Consider the following 19227-nt stretch of genomic DNA (forward strand, 5'->3'; position numbering starts at 1 on the left):
TATTACACATTTAGTTGGCTTCAACATACAAGTTGCAGAATGAAAATATTCTATTCCAGTACTGAGATATGACCGGTTGTGTGACAGGGTATAGTTTGTGCCCACATGCCCTATTTTCCCAGGCCGGGACACATATTTTTGTGCCTCTTCAGATTTTGCACAATTTTTGTTAAATTCTTTACTTTTGCATTTCTTGAAAAACTTGAATGTTTTAATTGTGTTGGGACACATAGTATGTGCTGTAGTTCACATGAAAATGAATTCCTTTTGGTAATATAGTATAGGACCAACACAATTAGATTGTTTCCATAAATATAATGCTTCTTTTTTCCTTATGTACACTACCTGTACAGTTACAATAATTACACACAGCTGCTGAGCTGCAGGTGTCATATTTTCAGCTGGCTACCTGCCACAGGAAGTTGCTTATTGGTTTCTCATGGTGCTGCTACAATATAAAAAAAGCAAAAAAATTGCAAATAATGTCAGTACACCTGCAAACAAGAGTTGACCTATCTGCAGTATACATAGCGGTATATTATTGATCCAGGCATAGCAGAGTATTATTGAAAATGAACTTATTCTTCTTGAGTGCATTTCTATGCACTGCTGTGATTTCTAGTGGAAATGCAATTGATGATCCAATGGTATGATAACAGGTACAAATTGTCTTAATCTTCACCAATTTTGTGTTCTATACAGGATTTTACTGAGCAGAAAAGTCATCAATATCAGTTTGATCCTCTTCATTTAGAGCAGTCCTACCTGGGAAATACAGCAGGAAGACGATTAAAGAGAGTAAGCCAGTGATTATTACTTATAGCATTGCTAAAAGGTTGTCCGGAAATTAACACTTTGCCTTTGCCTATAATGCTTTGTCTTCTTATGCTTTGACAAGTCTTTGCCTTTACTTGTCAAACTATATAGCACACTATCAACAGGCCAGCATTCTATAGTGTTAAGTGTAGCTATATATTAAGGTTTGAACAAACCTGTGCACTAGTATACAGTAGCCTGTACAAAGAATATTGACTACTTTATGCTTATCTTTTATATATATATATATAATACTGTACCTTATCCCAATTACCTGTGTGACAAAAACAAGATGCATAGATTAATTGGACAAGATGTATACCAACAAGTAACTTATTATCTGGTGCAACACTTTAAGTGTATATAGCAATTGCAAGCAGTTTTGGGTTTAACAGTGCAGCTGCTTCTTTTTGGAATAGTGTAAAGAAAAGCTGCTTGATATGATCTTAGTTGATCACCTTGGCTATCTATATAAAGTGAGTAGAGAATCCGAAGCTAACACATACGTATAGAGAGTAAACAACTGAAGTTGAAGTGTCACAGTGATACAATAGTGAGGCTGAGTTGAGGTTTTGATTGTGTCATTTTGAAGTGTTTTAGCTATACAATCTGAGCTGGAGACACATGCAGCCTTTCGTGTAGCAAAATAAATGCTATATAGTAACTAGCTGCTCATAACTAATGGTGAATACCATTCACCCGACAGGGTGTTAACTTTAAAACTTTCTGTATACACTACAGGTGTTAAAGGGATTCAAAAGACAATAATTTTACTTAAAATGATTTGTACCATAAAAATAAAATCACCACGATGTTCATCATAAATTATTGTAAAGCCCCATGCCAAGCTTCGTCTTCATATGTATTAGCTCAGATTATGAAGCAATCACACAAGTTACAGTTAATGCATATCAATTCATATTATTCCAGGATTTTATTGGAAAATATAGGTACTGCAACACCTAGTAAAGGCACAAACCTGTGCTCTCTCACCTGCCAGCGTCTTAGAGACAGTCCTAGACTCCCAGAGAAACACGCATCATCCCAGATACTGTTGAAGCACTGCTTATTCTGCTTTTATTTGCCTTGATTGGCTTTTTCTGAACTTTAGGATTATGCCAATGGCCTAGCTCTCTTAGTATAAGCGAAATTTGAACAAGTATTCTGAAACGGCATTTGGCTTTGTGGCTAATGTCAATTTTTTGCAATAAGCAATACCTTTTCAGTCAGTATGCTGTATGCTACACAAGATTTGATAGTCCCAGAAACCATACTATTCATGCACATTATATCAGCTGATTGCAGCAATGCTTATAAATACAAATAGTTGTATGTACCATGTGGCCATATTGTATGTACCATAATGTTCAACGTGGCCACATGAACACAATATGCAGTTAATGCCATACAATAATGCTAGGTGGTGGAGTGTTCGGATGGTGATGCAACTTACCAAAAACAATATCCTAAAGAAAACATTCCTTATAAGGTTACAGCATTAAAGTGTGCTTACTTGGCTAACTATTCCTATGAAGAGTACAGCAAAGTACAGGGGAAGATCAACTCTATGTCAACAAAGTTTAATTTTAATCACTTAAACATTACAACAGATCTCAATAATGTGACTAGTAGTGCTGACACTCAGGGTTTTGTGGCCATAGACGAAACAAACTGTGAAGTTTTTATTGCGTTTAGAGGCACAGAGAGCTTCCAAGATATTATAAATGATGTCAATCTTTATGGACACAGTGAGATGTCATCATATGGTGGAAAGGGTACTGACGATTTTGCCACATTTCTTAAAGGTTTCAACAAAGCTCTTTTGCCTGTCTATGAATCCAAAATTTAGCCAGCAGTGGTTGATGCTTTACGAAAAGGAATGAAGGTTTACTTTGTAGGCCATAGCCTTGGTGGAATATTGGCAACTATGGCAGCCATCAGGACGTACCATGAGAATTACGATAATACAAAGTATGCAAAAGCTTGTACCTTTTTGTTTATGGCTGCCCTCGTGGCATTGGAGGAGGTTGGAAATTTTATGACTACAACAACAAGCCTAAAGTTCATTCTTATAACATTAAAATCAGAAATGATTTAGTTACAAATTGTCAATTGATGTCAGGATTTGAGTCACCAGACAAAGTCTACAGCCTAGGAGAATATGATGGCAGTTCTCGTCAAGCCCATTCCATGTCAAGTTACATTGAAAAGTTGGAAAAACTTGCTAATGATACATACAATCATAATATACCAGCAAGGGATTCTACCTTGATAGCATCAACCAATTGTGAACGTAGAGAACAAGTGGGCTGTTCAAGTACGTGGTTTTCAAAATGGTGCTGGATTAGATGTAATCCTGATAACTTTGATGACTGGTGTTGGACCAGAGAATTAGATGAAAGGCGCAACTATAAAATGTGTGAGGAGCAGCAAGACAACCTCAGCTGTGGAGATAACGGATGTTCATAGAGACACTAGAATGGTTGTCCCAGCATTGTTGTTAAAACATTTTTTTTGTTGTTGTGCTATCAGACTAGCTATATGCACAGTGCATGTTATTAGTTACTACATCCAATTGCAGTATAGTTTTATAATGTGACTATAATTTAATTCATGCTAACCAAAGGCTGATTAAGGGTACAGGGATAGGGGAGAGTTTAAGGCACTGATTCATTATTATATAGGCAAATAATTAATCAGATACGTAAATAATTATTTCATTGTGTTTTACTGTTTAGCTATAATAAATATTGCCAAAAAAGGTATCTTCTACTAAGGTAATTACTTGTAACTACAATACCTACTACACCTTCGGTGACTTGGCATAAACATGCACTTTATACTCTCACTGCTAGATGACTTGAGTAACATAGAAGGGGCTGAGATAAAGTACCAATAAAATGTAACGTAGTGTATTTCCCACCCTTTCCATTCCCACACAGGTTCATTCTTTATGGGTGCATGTCACTGTTCACACTGCTGTTTCCCTCTCATTATTAGTGATAGTTTAATTCAATAGGGCACACAATAACCATCTGCGTGGGAACACTATGCAAAGACCAGAAATTTGGCATAAACTACGGTGCATCTCATCACAAAAAGTCATACAAAAAGTAACTGAATGGAATAGTAGTATAACCTATAGTCGGTATTATCTACATGCTTCTATGGCCAATGAATTGCTGTAAAAAAAACCTAAAAGTTAGGGTGGCATGAAGCTATGAGAGTTCGTGAGTAAGGCAGGACTATGTTATTTACTTCTATGTGGCTAACGGCTGACTTTTGGTAGATGTCAATAGTGATGGGACAAGTTGTATAATCAGACTGAAACAGAAACCTACACCAAAGAGTACTATTATTATTATTTGTGCATTTAAAATCTATGTACCGGTAGTTTTTGCACTAAAAGTACCTCAAGATCCAATCTTGTGATTATAAAATTTTAAAAATAACTAATAAAAATTTTACTTTGTGGTCTACCATTTGCAATCCTGTTATATGAATACTTTTATTTTCTCTTTTGTAGTCCACTATTGAGACTAATAAGACACAATAATGCCATGCAAAGCAGTCCAACCAAACCTCATAACTATTACTGTAACAGACAGTAAAGTTACAGTTTCCTCTTTTTGTGTACACTATTTATTGAAATTTGTTTCACTTACTATTTGGTTAAATTGTTTCCAGATTCAACCCTGTGATAGTTTTTAGTGGACACACTCCAGACCCTTCCATCTAAAGCAAACTGTGTGCACTTCTTGTGAAGTGCCTTTAGTCTATCCCCTGCAATTGACACTTTAACACACAAACCCTCTCATAACTGTTTGGATATTAATTTTTCAGTTTGAATCATGCTACGTAACTATACTGTAGAGCCTACCATGCACCTCAAAATTCAAAAGCTAGTATTGACAAATATCTGTAGTCAATACGATCCTTCTCTGTACTTTCCACTTCCTGTTCTTTAATCAAGGGATAGTTTTAAAAAGAATATTTGATAGCAACCTCACACAATAATTAAGCAATGGGAGCACAATAAAACCAAGCATATGAATGCAATAAAACCAGACGTGTAGATGCAATAAAACCAAGCAATGTGCATGGGCACAGTGGAACTAAGCGATGTGGGTGCAATCACACCAAGCATGTAGGAACAACAAAACCAGGTATGTATGTGGGCATGCACTAACTACACCCCATCACAACATTTTTACATGGAGACAGTCCAAGATGAGTCACAGTAACACCAGTGTTTAACAGTAACTTGCTGAGATACTTTTAAAGTACAGTATCAGTACCTTGACATAAAATATTTGAATAGACTTGTTTACAGTTGCTGCTATGTATATTGATATGTTAGCAGATGTTGAATGATAAAATTAATGATAGCACATACATACTTAAAGGGGTTAACAATTTGGTAACATCAAGACACACGGTAGTGTGTCGTGCGGCCCAAGAAGCCGGCGCGCCACACCGTGAGTATATTAACAGGAAGAAAGAAAACGCAATTTTCACACCTATGTAGCTCTGATCCCTACTCCGATTGGAACCAAATTTGCTACAGAAGTGCCGGCCAGTCAGGGGAGTCTACATATCAAATTTGAAGAAAATCGCTCCAGCCATTTCCGAGATACGAGCGAACAAAATTTTATTTTAATTTCTTCGTTTTTTCTTCTTCTACTTCTTCATTTCGCACACTTCGCAAAATCCACCATACACACGAAGTCGTGCTCCAATCTAGCTGAAATTTGGCACACATAAAGGACTCATTAAGGCGGATCTTAGTACCAACTTTGGTAGGAATCCGATGAACATTCACGGAGTTATGACCGATTATTTGCGTAAAATAAGGTCGAAGGTCTGTCACGTGTGAGGGATATTTTACTTGACAAACATCCTGCAGGGCGCCCTTTGGATTCTAGTGCAGTTATTGCTCCCTCTCCACATGCTTTCCGCCCTCATCCAGTATATGTGACCCGGTCTGCGAAAAGGGCTCTTATAGCCTTTCCAATTATCCATGTTTGGCTAATCATAACTCCTAATCTACTAAAGCTATCACCATGTAATTACACCCACAGCTACTGCCAGGTTAGGGTTGTTGAGTGACCAAATTGTAGGCTTGTACCATATTCACCAGTCAAGTTATGGGTTACCATATGTATGCAATTGGAAAGGCTATAAGAGCCCTTTTCGCAGACCGGGTCACATATTATGATTGTATCACTGGTTCTTTGATCCGTGCAGTTGCGTTACATGTTGATGGGGAAGCTGGACCATCTAATTTGGATGCTCATGATTGGCGACGTATCTGTACTTCCTATCATAGTGCCTCTGCTGATATATGTAATGCTTTAGCTTCTTTTGCTCGACACCTATGTACAGAATTTGTGGATCCATCTGGTTTGGAGGCTTATACTGCTTGTCGTCTAATTGCTCTGGATAAAAATCCAGGAGTTCGGCCAATTGGTGTTGGTGAAGTTGTTAGAAGAATCATAAGTAAAACTATCCTTTCAGTGGCTAGTGTGGAGACACAAAAATCTGCTGGTTCTCTTCAACTATGTGCTGGTCAACCATCTGGCTGTGAATCTGCTGTCCATGTTTTGAGACACATTTTTGATGACAGTTCTACTCAGGCTGCTTTATTAGTGGATGCTTCTAATGCCTTTAATAATTTGAATCCCCAGCTTGCTTTAGTCAACATTCCATCTGTTTGTCCTGTCTTGTTGAATATTGTCATAAATACTTATCGTACTGATGCCAAACTCTTTGTTGGGGGTGAGACCATTCTATCACGTGAAGGTACTACACAGGGAGATCCTTTGGCCATGGCTATGTATGCCTTGGCCTTAGTTCCAATGATTAATCATTTGCATGGCCATATTAAGCAGGTGTACATGTGGTATGCGGATGATGCTGCAGCAGCAGGTCTTCTTACTAATTTGAGATCCTGGTGGAATATGTTATGTGATATTGGACCCCAATATGGCTATTTTGTTAACTCAGCTAAAACATTTCAGATTGTTAAGGAGGAGCATGTTGTGCAGGCACATTCAATTTTTACAGACACTGGCATTCAAATCACTACTGAGGGAAAACGCTACCTTGGTTCTGCTTTGGGATCTCCTGCCTTTGTTGAATCATATGTGAATGGGAAGGTTAAAGAGTGGTCTGATGAACTGTTTAAGTTGTGCAAATTTGCTACTTCACAGCCACATGCTGCTTTTTCTGCTCATACTCATGGATTGTTTGGAAGATGGATTTATCTCTCCAGAACTTTGCCCAATATTTCTGAGTCACTTTCTCCTTTGGAACAAAATATCCGTTTGCATTTCCTGCCCACCTTAACTGGTAAATGTGTATTTAGTGATCTTGAGAGACAATTACTGTCATTGCCTTCACGCTTGGGTGGTCTCGGCATTATTAACCCATGTGCGTCATCTGTTGCTCAGTTTGATTCTTCACAGAAAGTGACTGGTCCCCTGGTATCTCTCCTTATTGAACAGATAACTGAGTTCACTGTCACTGAACTTGATAAGCAATTTGTTTTGAAGCAGGAAATCTATCTTAAGAACCGTCGCAGCTGTGAAGAGTTGGCTTCTGCTCTTCATCCCCAGCTTTCTCTGGATCTGCAGCGTGCTAGGGAATTTGCTTGTTTGAAGGGAGCATCCAGCTGGTTGACTGCTTTACCGATTGATGAGCATGGGTTTGCTCTGCATAAGAGTGATTTCCGTGATGCTGTTTGCCTCCGTTATATGGCTGGCCTCTACTCCATCTGCCTACTGAGTGTATCTGTGGGACTTCGTTTACAGTTGAACATGCTTTTACCTGTTCCCATGGTGGTTATCCAACATGACGCCATAACGAAGTTAGAGATATTACAGCCCAGTTAACGTCAGAAGTTTGTCCAAATGTAGCCACTGAGCCTACTTTGCAGCCTGTCTCTAGTGAACGATTTTTTCATCGCTCTGCAAATACTGAATGTGGTGCTCGTTTGGATGTGAGAGCTCAAGGATTCTGGGGTGTTCGTCATCAGCAAGCTTATTTTGATGTTCGTGTTTTTAATCCATTGGCCAACACAAATCGCTGCAATTCTCTTGCCAGTTGCTTTCGGTCTCATGATCGAGAAAAGCGTAGGACTTACGAACAAAGTGTGCGTGAAATTGAAAGGGCATCATTCACACCTCTTGTGTTCTCAGCTTTGGGAGGAATAAGCAAGCCTGCAGAAACCACCCACAAAAGATTAGCCTCACTCCTTGCTACAAAGAAGAATCAACAATATAATGTTATGATCACCTTTATTCGCTGCAGATTATCTTTTTCCCTACTACGTTCAGCTATCATTTGTCTTCGTGGAAGTCGTTCTGCTGCTGGTCGGCCTCATAAAGATCTCACTGACTTTTCTCTTGCTGTGAGTGAGGGAAAGCTCCCTCTTTCTGACTGATGACCTATATGCAATTTTGTGTGTGTTTGAATAATTAAAAACTATGGGGCATTGAAAAAAAAAAAAAGGTCTGTCACGCCTACAGGGTAAACCCCTTGGAGGAATGAGTTGAAAATTGCTATGTGGATGGAGTAACCATCGTAAGAGTGCCTTTTTGTGGTTTGAAAGGAATCGAGATAAAGACCATGGAGATATGACGCAAAACCCAACCTGTGTCACAATTACGCGATCGAATTTTATTAATATAAAACTATTAGTTTTCACGCCTACCAGGTAAACCGCTTAGAGCAATGAGCTGAAAATCAGTATGTAGCTGGAATAATCATCATAGAAAGTCCTTACAGTAGTACAGAAGAATCGGATTACAAACCACTGAGTTATGATTCGAAAGGCAACTACGTTTAGCAAATGTGAGATCGAGATACTCTAATAGAACAGTCACCTTAATAGAACATTCAGCTACGTTTATAACATAGAATTATATTACATTGCAGGTTATTCTGTAGGGAATTCAGCTACAACCAGTTAATCTGATAGACAATTCAGCTACAGGAAAGTCACCCTGTCAAGAGTTTACCTAGAAACAAATCACCCTGTAGAGAGATCAGCTAGAAGAAGTCACCTTGTAGAGAGTTCAGTTACAAAGAAACCACCATGTAGAAAGCTCAGCTGCAAACAAATCACCCTGTAGACAGATCAGCTAGAAGAAGTCACCTTGTAGAGAGTTCAGTTACAAAGAAACTATGCACCATGTAGAGAGTTCAGCTGAAAACAAAATCATCCTGTAGAGAAATCAGCTAGAAGAAGTCACCCTGTAGAGAGTTCAGCTACAAAGAAACCATCATGTAGAGAGTTCAGCTGCAAAAAATCACCCTGGAGAGAGTTCAGCTACAAACAAACCGCCCTGTAGAAAGATCAGCTAGAAGAAGTTACCTTGTAGAGAGTTCAGTTACCAAGAAACCATCATGTAGAGAGTTCAGCTGCAAAGAAATCACCCTGTAGAGAGTTTAGCTGCAAACAATGCACCCTGTAAAGAGATCAGTTAGAAGAAGTTACCTTGTAGAGAGTTCAGTTACAAAGAAACCACCATGTAGAGAGTTCAGCTGCAAACAAATCACTCTGTAGAAATATCAGCTAGAAGAATTCACCTTGTAGAGAGTTCAGTTACAAAGAAACCACCATGTAGATAGTTCAGCTATAAACTAGTAACCCTGTAGAGACATCGACTAGAAGAAGTTACTTTGTAGAGAGTTCAGCTACACAGAAACCATCATGTGGAGAGTTCAACTACAAACAAGTAACCCTGTAGAGACATCAGCTAAAAGAAGTTACCTTGTAGAGAGTTCAGCTGCAAAGAAACCATCATGTAGAGAGTTCAGCTACAAACAAATCACCCTGTAGAAATATCAGCTAGAAGAAGTCACTTTGTAGAGATTTCAGTTACAAAGAAACCACCGTGTAGAGAGTTCGGCTACAAACTAGTGACCCTGTAGAGACATCAGCTAGAAGAAGTTACCTTGTAGAGGGTTCAGTTACAAAGAAACCACCATGTAGAAATTTCAGCTGCAAACAAATCGCCCTGTAGAAAATTCAGCTACAAACAAATTGTCCTGTATAAAGATCAGCTAAAAGAAGTTACTTTGTGGATAGTTCAGCTACAAACAAATCACCCTGTGGAGAGATTAGCTAGAAGAAATTACCTTGTAGATAGTTCAGCTACAAACAATTCACCCTGTAGAGAGATCAGCTAGAAGAAGTCACCTTGTAGAGTGTTCAGTTATAAAAAAACACCATGTAGAGTGTTCTGTAATAAATATATGTAATATATGTATAATTTGTACATTTACTGATAAAATCAGAAATATGTAAAGTATTTGACATCTGCTTCATCTTTTCTTCTTCCTGTGGTAAAGAAAAAAGATAGGTTAAAATATCTCCAGTATACAAATACAAAAAGAAGTGAAATCTAATCAAAAACAGCTAAGCAGGTGCGGCCCCCAAAACGGCCATTGTGAAAAAAGATGTGAAATCCGAGGTGATGGCCAAGAAATGGCTGTGATGGTAGGTTAATGGTAAAAATTTTAATAATGACAATTTAGGTGAATTTTGTGCCAAGACCCGCACCTTTTTTTACAGCTTAGCTGTTTTTGATTAGATAATATTATGCAACAAAGATGATACATTTAATGACACCTTTGGAGAGGATAATATGAACACGTATATGCATACAGCCTTGGAAATGGTCAGGATGAATACCACATACAGTAGCTAGTACACATAAGTTGCCAGCTAATTCTGCATTATGGTACATTCATGTACATTATAAGCTGAGTTTGGATAGTGTGACCTGTCAGAAACCAGCAGCTATGTCATTCAGAATAACATCACAACCAACCACTCTTCCAAGGCCTGACTGATTGAAGCTTAAAACTTTTGTTGAAGTACTAAAGTGTTTTTAACCTGCAACAACAACATTTTATATGTAGTTGAAATGGAAACATACAGTATGTATTAGATCAAAATGCAGTTACGTATAGCTGTTTTGAAAAAATACTGTAGGAAAATAACTTGCCATTATTTTCACAGCAGGTGCAGTAAACTCAGGATTTTGCAAGTCCATTGTAGTGAGTCATATTATAAAAACTAAATGGAACTCATGTGAAAGACAGCTAGGCTAATTTCACCAAATTCTTATGAAGTACTTTGTATTGGTTCTTATACTAACAAGTTCTGACAAATATCTTGCAATACACTGTAGAGAGAAAAATTGCTCAATGCTAAAATGTTTAATAACCAAAAAGCATAGGTGGACAGCTATCATAATGATTCCATATTTAAATTTGTAATAGTGAAGCTTACAGCAAACCAGAATAATATTTACAATAACTTCAAATCACTAACAGATTACTTGCTGATCAAGACACACGGTAGTGTGTCGTGCGGCCCAAGAAGCCGGCGCGTAACACCCGTAAGTATATTGACAGGAAGAAAGAAAACGCAATTTTCGCACCTCCGTAGCTCTGTGCTTCCTTGATGAAACAAGACGATTTTTGCTGTGGACATGCCCCCCAACTGCAGCACTCTACATTCCAACTTTGAGCGAAATCGCTTCGCGCGTTCCCGAGATATGCGACTTCAAAAATTGGCTGAGTTTCTTCGTTTTTTTTTTCCTTATTTTTCTTGTCGCACACTTACAAAAACTGCTATAAAACTCGAACGCGTTATCCGATTGCCTTGAAATTTGGCACACAGAAGGGGGGTATAAAGGCGCATCTCGGTACCAACTTTGGCTGGAATACCATAAACAGACAAAGAGTTATGAGCGATTATGCACGAAAAATAACACCAATATGTTGTCACGCCTACAGGGTAAACCGCGTATGGGAAGAAGCTGAAAATCGGTGGGTGAATAGGTTAACTATTGAACCTCAAACCTTTTGTGGTTTGAAAGAAATCGAGCTAAAAACCAGGAAGATACAGCGAAAAAATCAACAGTGTGTAACAATTACGCAATCGAGATTAGCTAATTTTTAATTTTTTAATTTTATTATTATTATTATTATTATGCTTGCCACGCCTACCAGGTAAACCGCTTGGGGTAATGTTTTCAAAATCGCTGTACAGATGGAGTTATCATCTTAGAAAGGCTCTTCAATGGTGTAGAAGAATCAGACTTAAAGCCACGGAGTTATAACACGAAATCCAACTTGGTGTAGCAAGTGCGAGATCGAGATACTCTAATAGAGCAGTCATCCTAATAGAGCAGTCACCCTGAACAGAATTCAAGAGATCAGTTAGAAATAAGTAACCTGTATAGAGATCAGCTACAAACAATTCACCCTGTTAAAACATCAGTTAGAAGAAGATTTCTTGTAGAGAGTTCAGATACAAACAAATCACCCTGTTGAAAGATCAGCTAGAAGATGTCACCTTGTAGATACTTCAGTTACAAAGAAACCACCATGTAGAGAATTCAGCTACAAACTAGTGACCCTGTAGATACATCAGCTAGAAGAAGTTACCTTGTAGAGAGTTCAGCTACAAAGAAACCATTCTGTAAAGAGCTCAGCTGCAAACAAATCACCTATACAGAATTCAGCTACAAACAAATCACCCTGTAGAGAGATCAGCTAGAAGAAGTTACCTTGTAGATAGTTCAGCTACAAACAAATCATCCTGTAGAGAGATCAGCTAGAAGAAGTTACCTTGTAGATAGTTCAGCTACAAACAATTCACCCTGTACAGAGCTCAGTTAAAAGAGGTTTCCTTGTAAAAAGTTCAGCTACAAACAAATCACCCTGTAGAGAGATAAGTAAGAAGAAGTTACCTTGTAGATCGTTCTGCTACAAACAATTCACCCTGTAAAGAGATCAGCTAGAAGAAGTTACCTTGTAGAGAGTTCAGCTACAAAGAAACCATCATGTAGAGAATTCAGCCGCAAACAAATCATGTATAGAGAGTTCAGCTACAAACAAATCTCCCTGTAGAGAGATCAGCTAGAAGAAGTTTCCTTGTAGAGAGTTCTGCTACAAACAAATCACCCTGTAGAAAGATCAGCTAGAAGAAATCACCTCGTAGAGAGTTCAGCTTCAAAGAAACAATCATGTGAGAGTTCAGGTACAAACAAATTGTCCTGTAGAGAGATCAGCTAGAAGAAGTTACCTTGTAGAGAGTTCAGCTACAAAGAAACCATCATGTAGATAGTTCAGGTACAAACAAATCACCCTGTAGAAAGATCAGCTATAGAAGAAATCACCTTGTAGAGAGTTCAGCTACAAAGAATCTATCGTGTAGAGAGTTTAACTACAAACAAATCACCCTGTAGAAAGATCAGCTATAGAAGAAATCACCTTGTAGAGAGTTCAGCTACAAAGAAACCATCATGTAGAGAGTTCAGCTACAAACAAATCGGCCTGTAGAGAGATCAGCTAGAAGAAATTACCTTGTAGAGAGTTCAGCTACAAAGAAACAATCATGTAGAGAGTTCAGCTGCAAACAAATCACCTGTAGAGAGTTCAGCTAGAAACAAGTCACCCTGTAGAGAGATCAGCTAGAAACAAGTCACCTTGTAGAGAGTTCAGCTAGAAGAAGTAACATTGTAGAGCTACAAAGAAGCTACCATGTAGAGTTCAGCTGCAAACAAATCACCCTGTAGAGAACTCAGCTACAAACAAATCGCCCTGTAGAAAGATTAGCTAGAAGAAGTTACCTTATAGGGAGTTCAGCTATGAACAGATCACCCTGTAGAGAGTTCAGCTACAAACAAATCACCCTGTAGAGAGTTAAGTTACAAAGAAACCACCATGTAGAGAGTTCAGCTGCAAAAAAATCAATCACTCTGTAGAGAATTCAGCTAGAAGAAGTCACCTTGTAGAGAGTTAAGCTGCAAATAAATCACCCTGTAGAGAATTCAGCTACAAACAAATCACCCTGTAGAAAGATCAGCTAGAAGAAGTTACCTTGTAGAGAGTTCAGCTACAAAGAAACCACCATGTAGAGAGTTCAGCTGCAAACAAATCACCTGTAGAGAGTTCAGCTAGAAACAAGTCACCCTGTAGAGAGATCAGCTAAAAACAAGTCACCCTGTAGAGAGTTCAGCTAGAAGAAGTCACATTGTAGAGAGTTCAGCTACAAAGAAACTACCACGTAGAGAATCCAGCTGCAAACAAATCATCCTGTAGAGAGTTCAGCTAGAAGAAGTCACCTTTTAGAGAGTTCAGCTACAAAGCAACCACCATGTAAAGAGTTCAGCTGCAAAAAACTCAATCACCTTCTAGAAAGATCGGCTAGAAGAAGTTACCTTGTAGAGAGTTCAGCTACAAAGAAACTACCATGTAGAGAGTTCAGCTGCAAACAAATCACCTGTAGAGAGTTCAGCTAGAAACAAGTCACCCTGTAGAGAGTTCAGCTAGAAGAAGTCACATTGTAGAGAGTTCAGCTACAATGAAACTCCCATGTAGAGAGTTCAGCTGCAAACAAATCACCCTGTAGAGAACTCAGCTACAAACAAATATGCAGTGAAAAAGATCAGCTAGAAGAAGTTACCTTGTAGAAAGTTCAGCTACAACGAAACCACCATGTAGAGAGTTCAGCTACAAACAAATCACCTGTAGAGAGTTCAGCTAGAAACAAGTCACCCTGTAGAGAGATCCGCTAGAAACAAGTCACCTTGTAGAGAGTTCAGCTAGAAGAAGTCACATTGTAGAGAGTTCAGCTACAAAGAAACCACCATTTAGAGAGTTCAGCTGCAAACAAATCACCCAGTAGAAAGTTCAGCTATGAACAGATCACCCTGCTGAGAGTTCAGTTAGAAACAAGGAATCCTGTAGAGAGATCACCTAGAAGTATCGCCTTGTAGAGTTCAGCTACAAACAAATCACCTGTAGAGAGTTCAGCTACAAACAAATCACCCTGTAGAGAGATCAGCTAGAAGAAGTTACCTTGTAGGGATTTCAGCTACAAACAAATCTCCCTGTAGAGAGTTCAGCTACAAAGAAACTATTCTGTAAAGAGCTCAGCTGCAAACAAATCACTTGTACAGAATTCAGCTACAAACAAATCGCCCTGTAGAGAGATCAGCTAGAAGAAATTACCTTGTAGATAGTTCAGCTACAAACAAATCACCCTGTAGAAAGATCAGTTAGAAGAAGTTACCTTGGAGAAAGTTCAGCTACAAAGAAACCATTTTGTAAAGAGCTCAGCTGCAAACAAATCACCTGTACAGAATTCAACTACGAACAAATCACCCTGTAGAGATCAGCTATAAGAATTTACCTTGTAGATAGTTCAGCTACAAACAAATCTCCCTGTAGAGAGATCAGCTAGAAGAAATTACCTTGTAGAGAGTTCAGCTACAAAGAAACCACCATGTAGAGAGTTCAGCTGCAAAGAAATCATCCTGTAGAAAATTCTGCCAGAAACAAATTGCCCTGTAGAAAGATCAGTTAGAAGAAGTTACCTTTTAGAGAGTTCAGCTACAAAGAAACCATTCTGTAAAGAGCTCAGCTGCAAACAAATCACCTATACAAAATTCAGCTACAAACACATCACCCTGTAGAGAGATCAGCTAGAAGAAGTTACCTTGTAGATCGTTCAGCTACAAACAATTCACCCTGTAGAGAGAGCAATTAGAAGAAGTCACCTTGTAGAGTGTTCAGTTACAAAGAAACCACCATGGAGAAGTCACCTTGTAGAGTGTTCAGTTACAAAGAAACCACCATGGAGATTTCTGTAATCAATATATGTGACCGGATTTGCGAAAAGGGGTCTTCCACACACATCCAATTCCGTAAATGTTGGAGACCATAACTCAGTGTTCAAGTAACATATTAACCTGAACATTTCACCATGTATTCAGCTATAGTGGTGCTCACCACTGCCCAAATATCAAGGCAATAGCTCTTTCCAATCTGAAGTTATCAATTGTCAAAGTTGGCAAATTGGACCCCTTTTTGCAAATCCGGTCACATATGTATTATACAGTATATATAATTTGTACATTTTCTGATAAAATATTTAAAGTACATCTACTTCATCTTTTCTTCTTCCTGTAGTAAAGAAAAAAACATAGGTTAAAAAAGTCCCAAAGCTGGCCATAGGCCGGCTTTGGGGTATACAAATACAAAAAGAAATGAAATCTAATCCAAAACAGCCAAGCTGTAAAAAAAGTGTGCGGCCCTCAGAAAGGCTATGGTGAAAAAAGATGTGAAATCCAAGTTTGCGGCCAAGAAATGGCTGTGATGGTAGGTTAGTGGTAAAAATTTTAATAACGACAATTCAGGTGAATTTTTGTGAAGCGGCACAAAAATTCACCTGAATTGTCATTATTAAAATTTTTACCACTAACCTACCATCACAGCCATTTCTTGGCCGCCACCTTGGATTTCACATCTTTTTTCACCATAGCCTTTCTGAGGGCCGCACACTTTTTTTACAGCTTGACTGCTTTGGATTAGATATAATTATCAGTATACATTTACTATTATGTAAATAAAAAACTGCATTTTAAATTTCAATTGCGTACAATGATAATCAGCTTATTTCATGAAGGAGTTAAACTATTATTATCTCCAGGGGTGGATCTAGGGGGTGGGCTTTGGGGCTGAATTCCCCCTTCACTTTTAGGCTTTACTTGATCAATATGCTGAGGATTATAATAAAATTTTGTCTTAGCATAATTATGATCACTAATAATAGAAACACTCATAAACCCATCTTATAAACATCTTTCCAAGGCACTATTAGTGGATTATGCTAAAGGTTATGCAACAAGGATCCGGATCAGTATTGGAGGTGTACAAGATCGAGATACTCTAATAGAACAGCCACTAACTATGTACTCTAATAGAGCATTCAGTGTAAGCATAAAAGGTGGTTCTGTTATGGAATTTTTGCAAATCTGCCTGTGCCTATACATACAATGTAGTGCATTGGTCTGTTTAAAAGGCTTGTTCATATACTTGTTTAGTTATTACCGGTACTGGTATACTTAATTCAGGTACACAATTTCCATTGAAAATGCTCTCAGATTCAATATCAAATTTCAAAATTTTCCAGTTTCAACATTATTATTCTATCATGCATGCAATTGTGAGAGGGTGCATCATGTGCTTGGTTGTCTGAACTTACCCAACCCTTTCCATTAGCAAATGCTGCAGAAAGCCATATGTATCTAAAGGCAGTATATAAATATCTATGGACAGAAATATGCATTTTATGTGGAAATGTCTCCAAATTGCAGCATTTTAGCATCTATTTTTCAAAAATTTCTTGGGGGTGGCATGCCCCAGACCTCCTAGTTCCAGCATACCTCGCATGCTGGGAGGTGTGCAAAGGCACACCTCCACCCAAGAGATTAGTACCTTGAGTTAGCCCCCCCTTTTATAAATCCTAGATCCGCCCCTGATCTCATACACTGATATAAATTTAATTAGATTGTATAGCAAATGATTATGTCAATGAAATCATCTGGATGCTCAAGCACACTGTTTATTTATATGCGCATATCTGGTGAAGCCAGCAAAGCCTTAATACCCACAAAGTGTTCACACCTAAATTATAAAAGGCCAGGTACTTTTACTACTTTTCAGCATTCACAAAGAACTGATACCTGTATATCATTTTTGGTGCTAAAGTTTGATACTTTTCCATAAGTACCTCACTCAATCAGCAAACACGATGCAATTGTGGTGGTACCTCACCATTCTGATCCTCACAAAGGAACTAGTGATGGTTGATGATGATCAATATACAGATTTTCAGTTCAAGTCTCCATTCCTTCCTGGAGAGTCCTGTGAGGGAATATATAATAAGAATCTTAAAGCTAGACCAAATTAGAATATTTCTGGATCCTTAGTAGAGAATATTGTGGGATGAATTATACTGGATCATCTTGTGAGGACACCTACAACAATAATCCTGAAACTGGTGACAAGTCAGGTTACTATTGTATAAATAACAAATGGACTTACTGCAACATGAACAAACTTGCTGCAAGTGATACTGGTGACTTTATCTCAACATGTGCTGGTGTGGATGGGAGATGGAGGAGAATCACCAATGAGTTTACAATAGTAAAAAACATCCTAACAACTGTCCATGCTCTGATGGTGGAGGCTACGCAGCTCCACCCTTTGAGAGAGCTAATTATTACTGTGAATCAGGACCTACCAATTACTACAATAACAATGTCTATTACTTCAATGACATATTGTGGGACAGATTTGGCTACCCTGCTGGCAATTGCTGTGATGATCCAAACCAACTATGGTTTTACCGTGAATTGTGTGGAAAAACAAAAAGGGATATAGAAGCTAGACTGTGTACTATTGATCCATTTAAACAAAACCCTGTCTTGATAGACCAGCTGAAACTATATGTTTAATAAAAACAGCACTCATTTAGTTGCAACTTTGCAATAACGAATACATCATGGACTCTTACTATACATTATTGTGTGTATGATATATATCACCACATATTATAAGTGTTTGGATATAATCTTGCATGATCTCATTTACATGCATCCTGTAGCAGAGAAGGTAGGACATTGTGCATGCCACTTACTTAATTACATATTAATCTGGAATTTCACATTATTCTCAGTAATGCAGAACCAGCAAATACTGAAGTTCGCTTGGGCCAGGGTGATGGCCTAGAGGTCAGGAGATCTTAAGATAGCAACACTTTACATAAGCTTCAAGAAAAAAAGCCCCAGTAGCTGAGGGGTCCACAACTCTCCTGAAATTTCATACAGTCTCTTTGTAATCTTTAAACCTTTACAAAGTGTTGCAAAGTTCCATATGTGATTATGATTAATACAGGAAAAGGCACAGCCTGTATACCCGTTCAAGGAAATTTCTTTCCATACCAATAAATCTTGGATCAAGTAGCTAAATAACTACACTGTATCTAACAACAATTTAAAAGTATTAATGAAGGTACTATTTACGACATAATAATTAAGTAGGAAATGATTGGTGATTCCATTAATAAAGTAATGTGATCTACACATTCATCATGAGCATTCCTTACGCAATTATATTATTTTGCCCCTAGTTTTGTATAAATCGTTGAAGTAATTGTTAAGAAATCTGTAAAGGAAAATTAGCTACTGTATGTAAATCAACAGTAATTATTTTGAATAAAATTTAAATAACTCTGAGGAAAATCATTCCAAGTAACTGAAAATTTGGTGTGCAATAGTGTCAGATCAAGACAGGGAACACTAATAGTATCATGGTGTGTCAAAATACATTGCCATTAAGTATATTACTTAAATTAGATGACATCTGGAAATATCAAGGCAAAATTTTTTATGAGATGAAGAGCACAATTGATTCTGTCTCTACATGTTCACAGCAGGAAGATGGGTGATCTGCAATCCAGGTGTGTTTGTGTGTACCGTATGCGTATGATTCTCCATTCTAAATTCAAAATACTAAAAGTACTAATTTTATGGTTTATTG

At 38.0% G+C, this 19227-nt stretch overlaps 1 protein-coding gene across 1 annotated transcript; it reads left to right on the top strand.

Annotated features, from left to right (window-relative positions):
- Positions 1 to 415: 415 nt before the first annotated feature.
- LOC136251294 (uncharacterized) lies at positions 416 to 3386 on the top strand. The gene is made up of 3 exons (XM_066043740.1): positions 416 to 647; positions 703 to 798; positions 2237 to 3386. The coding sequence occupies exons 1-3, from the start codon at positions 573 to 575 to the stop codon at positions 2663 to 2665; spliced, it is 600 nt and encodes a 199-aa protein (XP_065899812.1). The 5' UTR covers positions 416 to 572; the 3' UTR covers positions 2666 to 3386.
- Positions 3387 to 19227: the final 15841 nt, after the last annotated feature.

The sequence above is a fragment of the Dysidea avara genome, chromosome 1 (genome assembly GCF_963678975.1).
Source record: "Dysidea avara chromosome 1, odDysAvar1.4, whole genome shotgun sequence".
NCBI lineage: Eukaryota > Metazoa > Porifera > Demospongiae > Dictyoceratida > Dysideidae > Dysidea > Dysidea avara.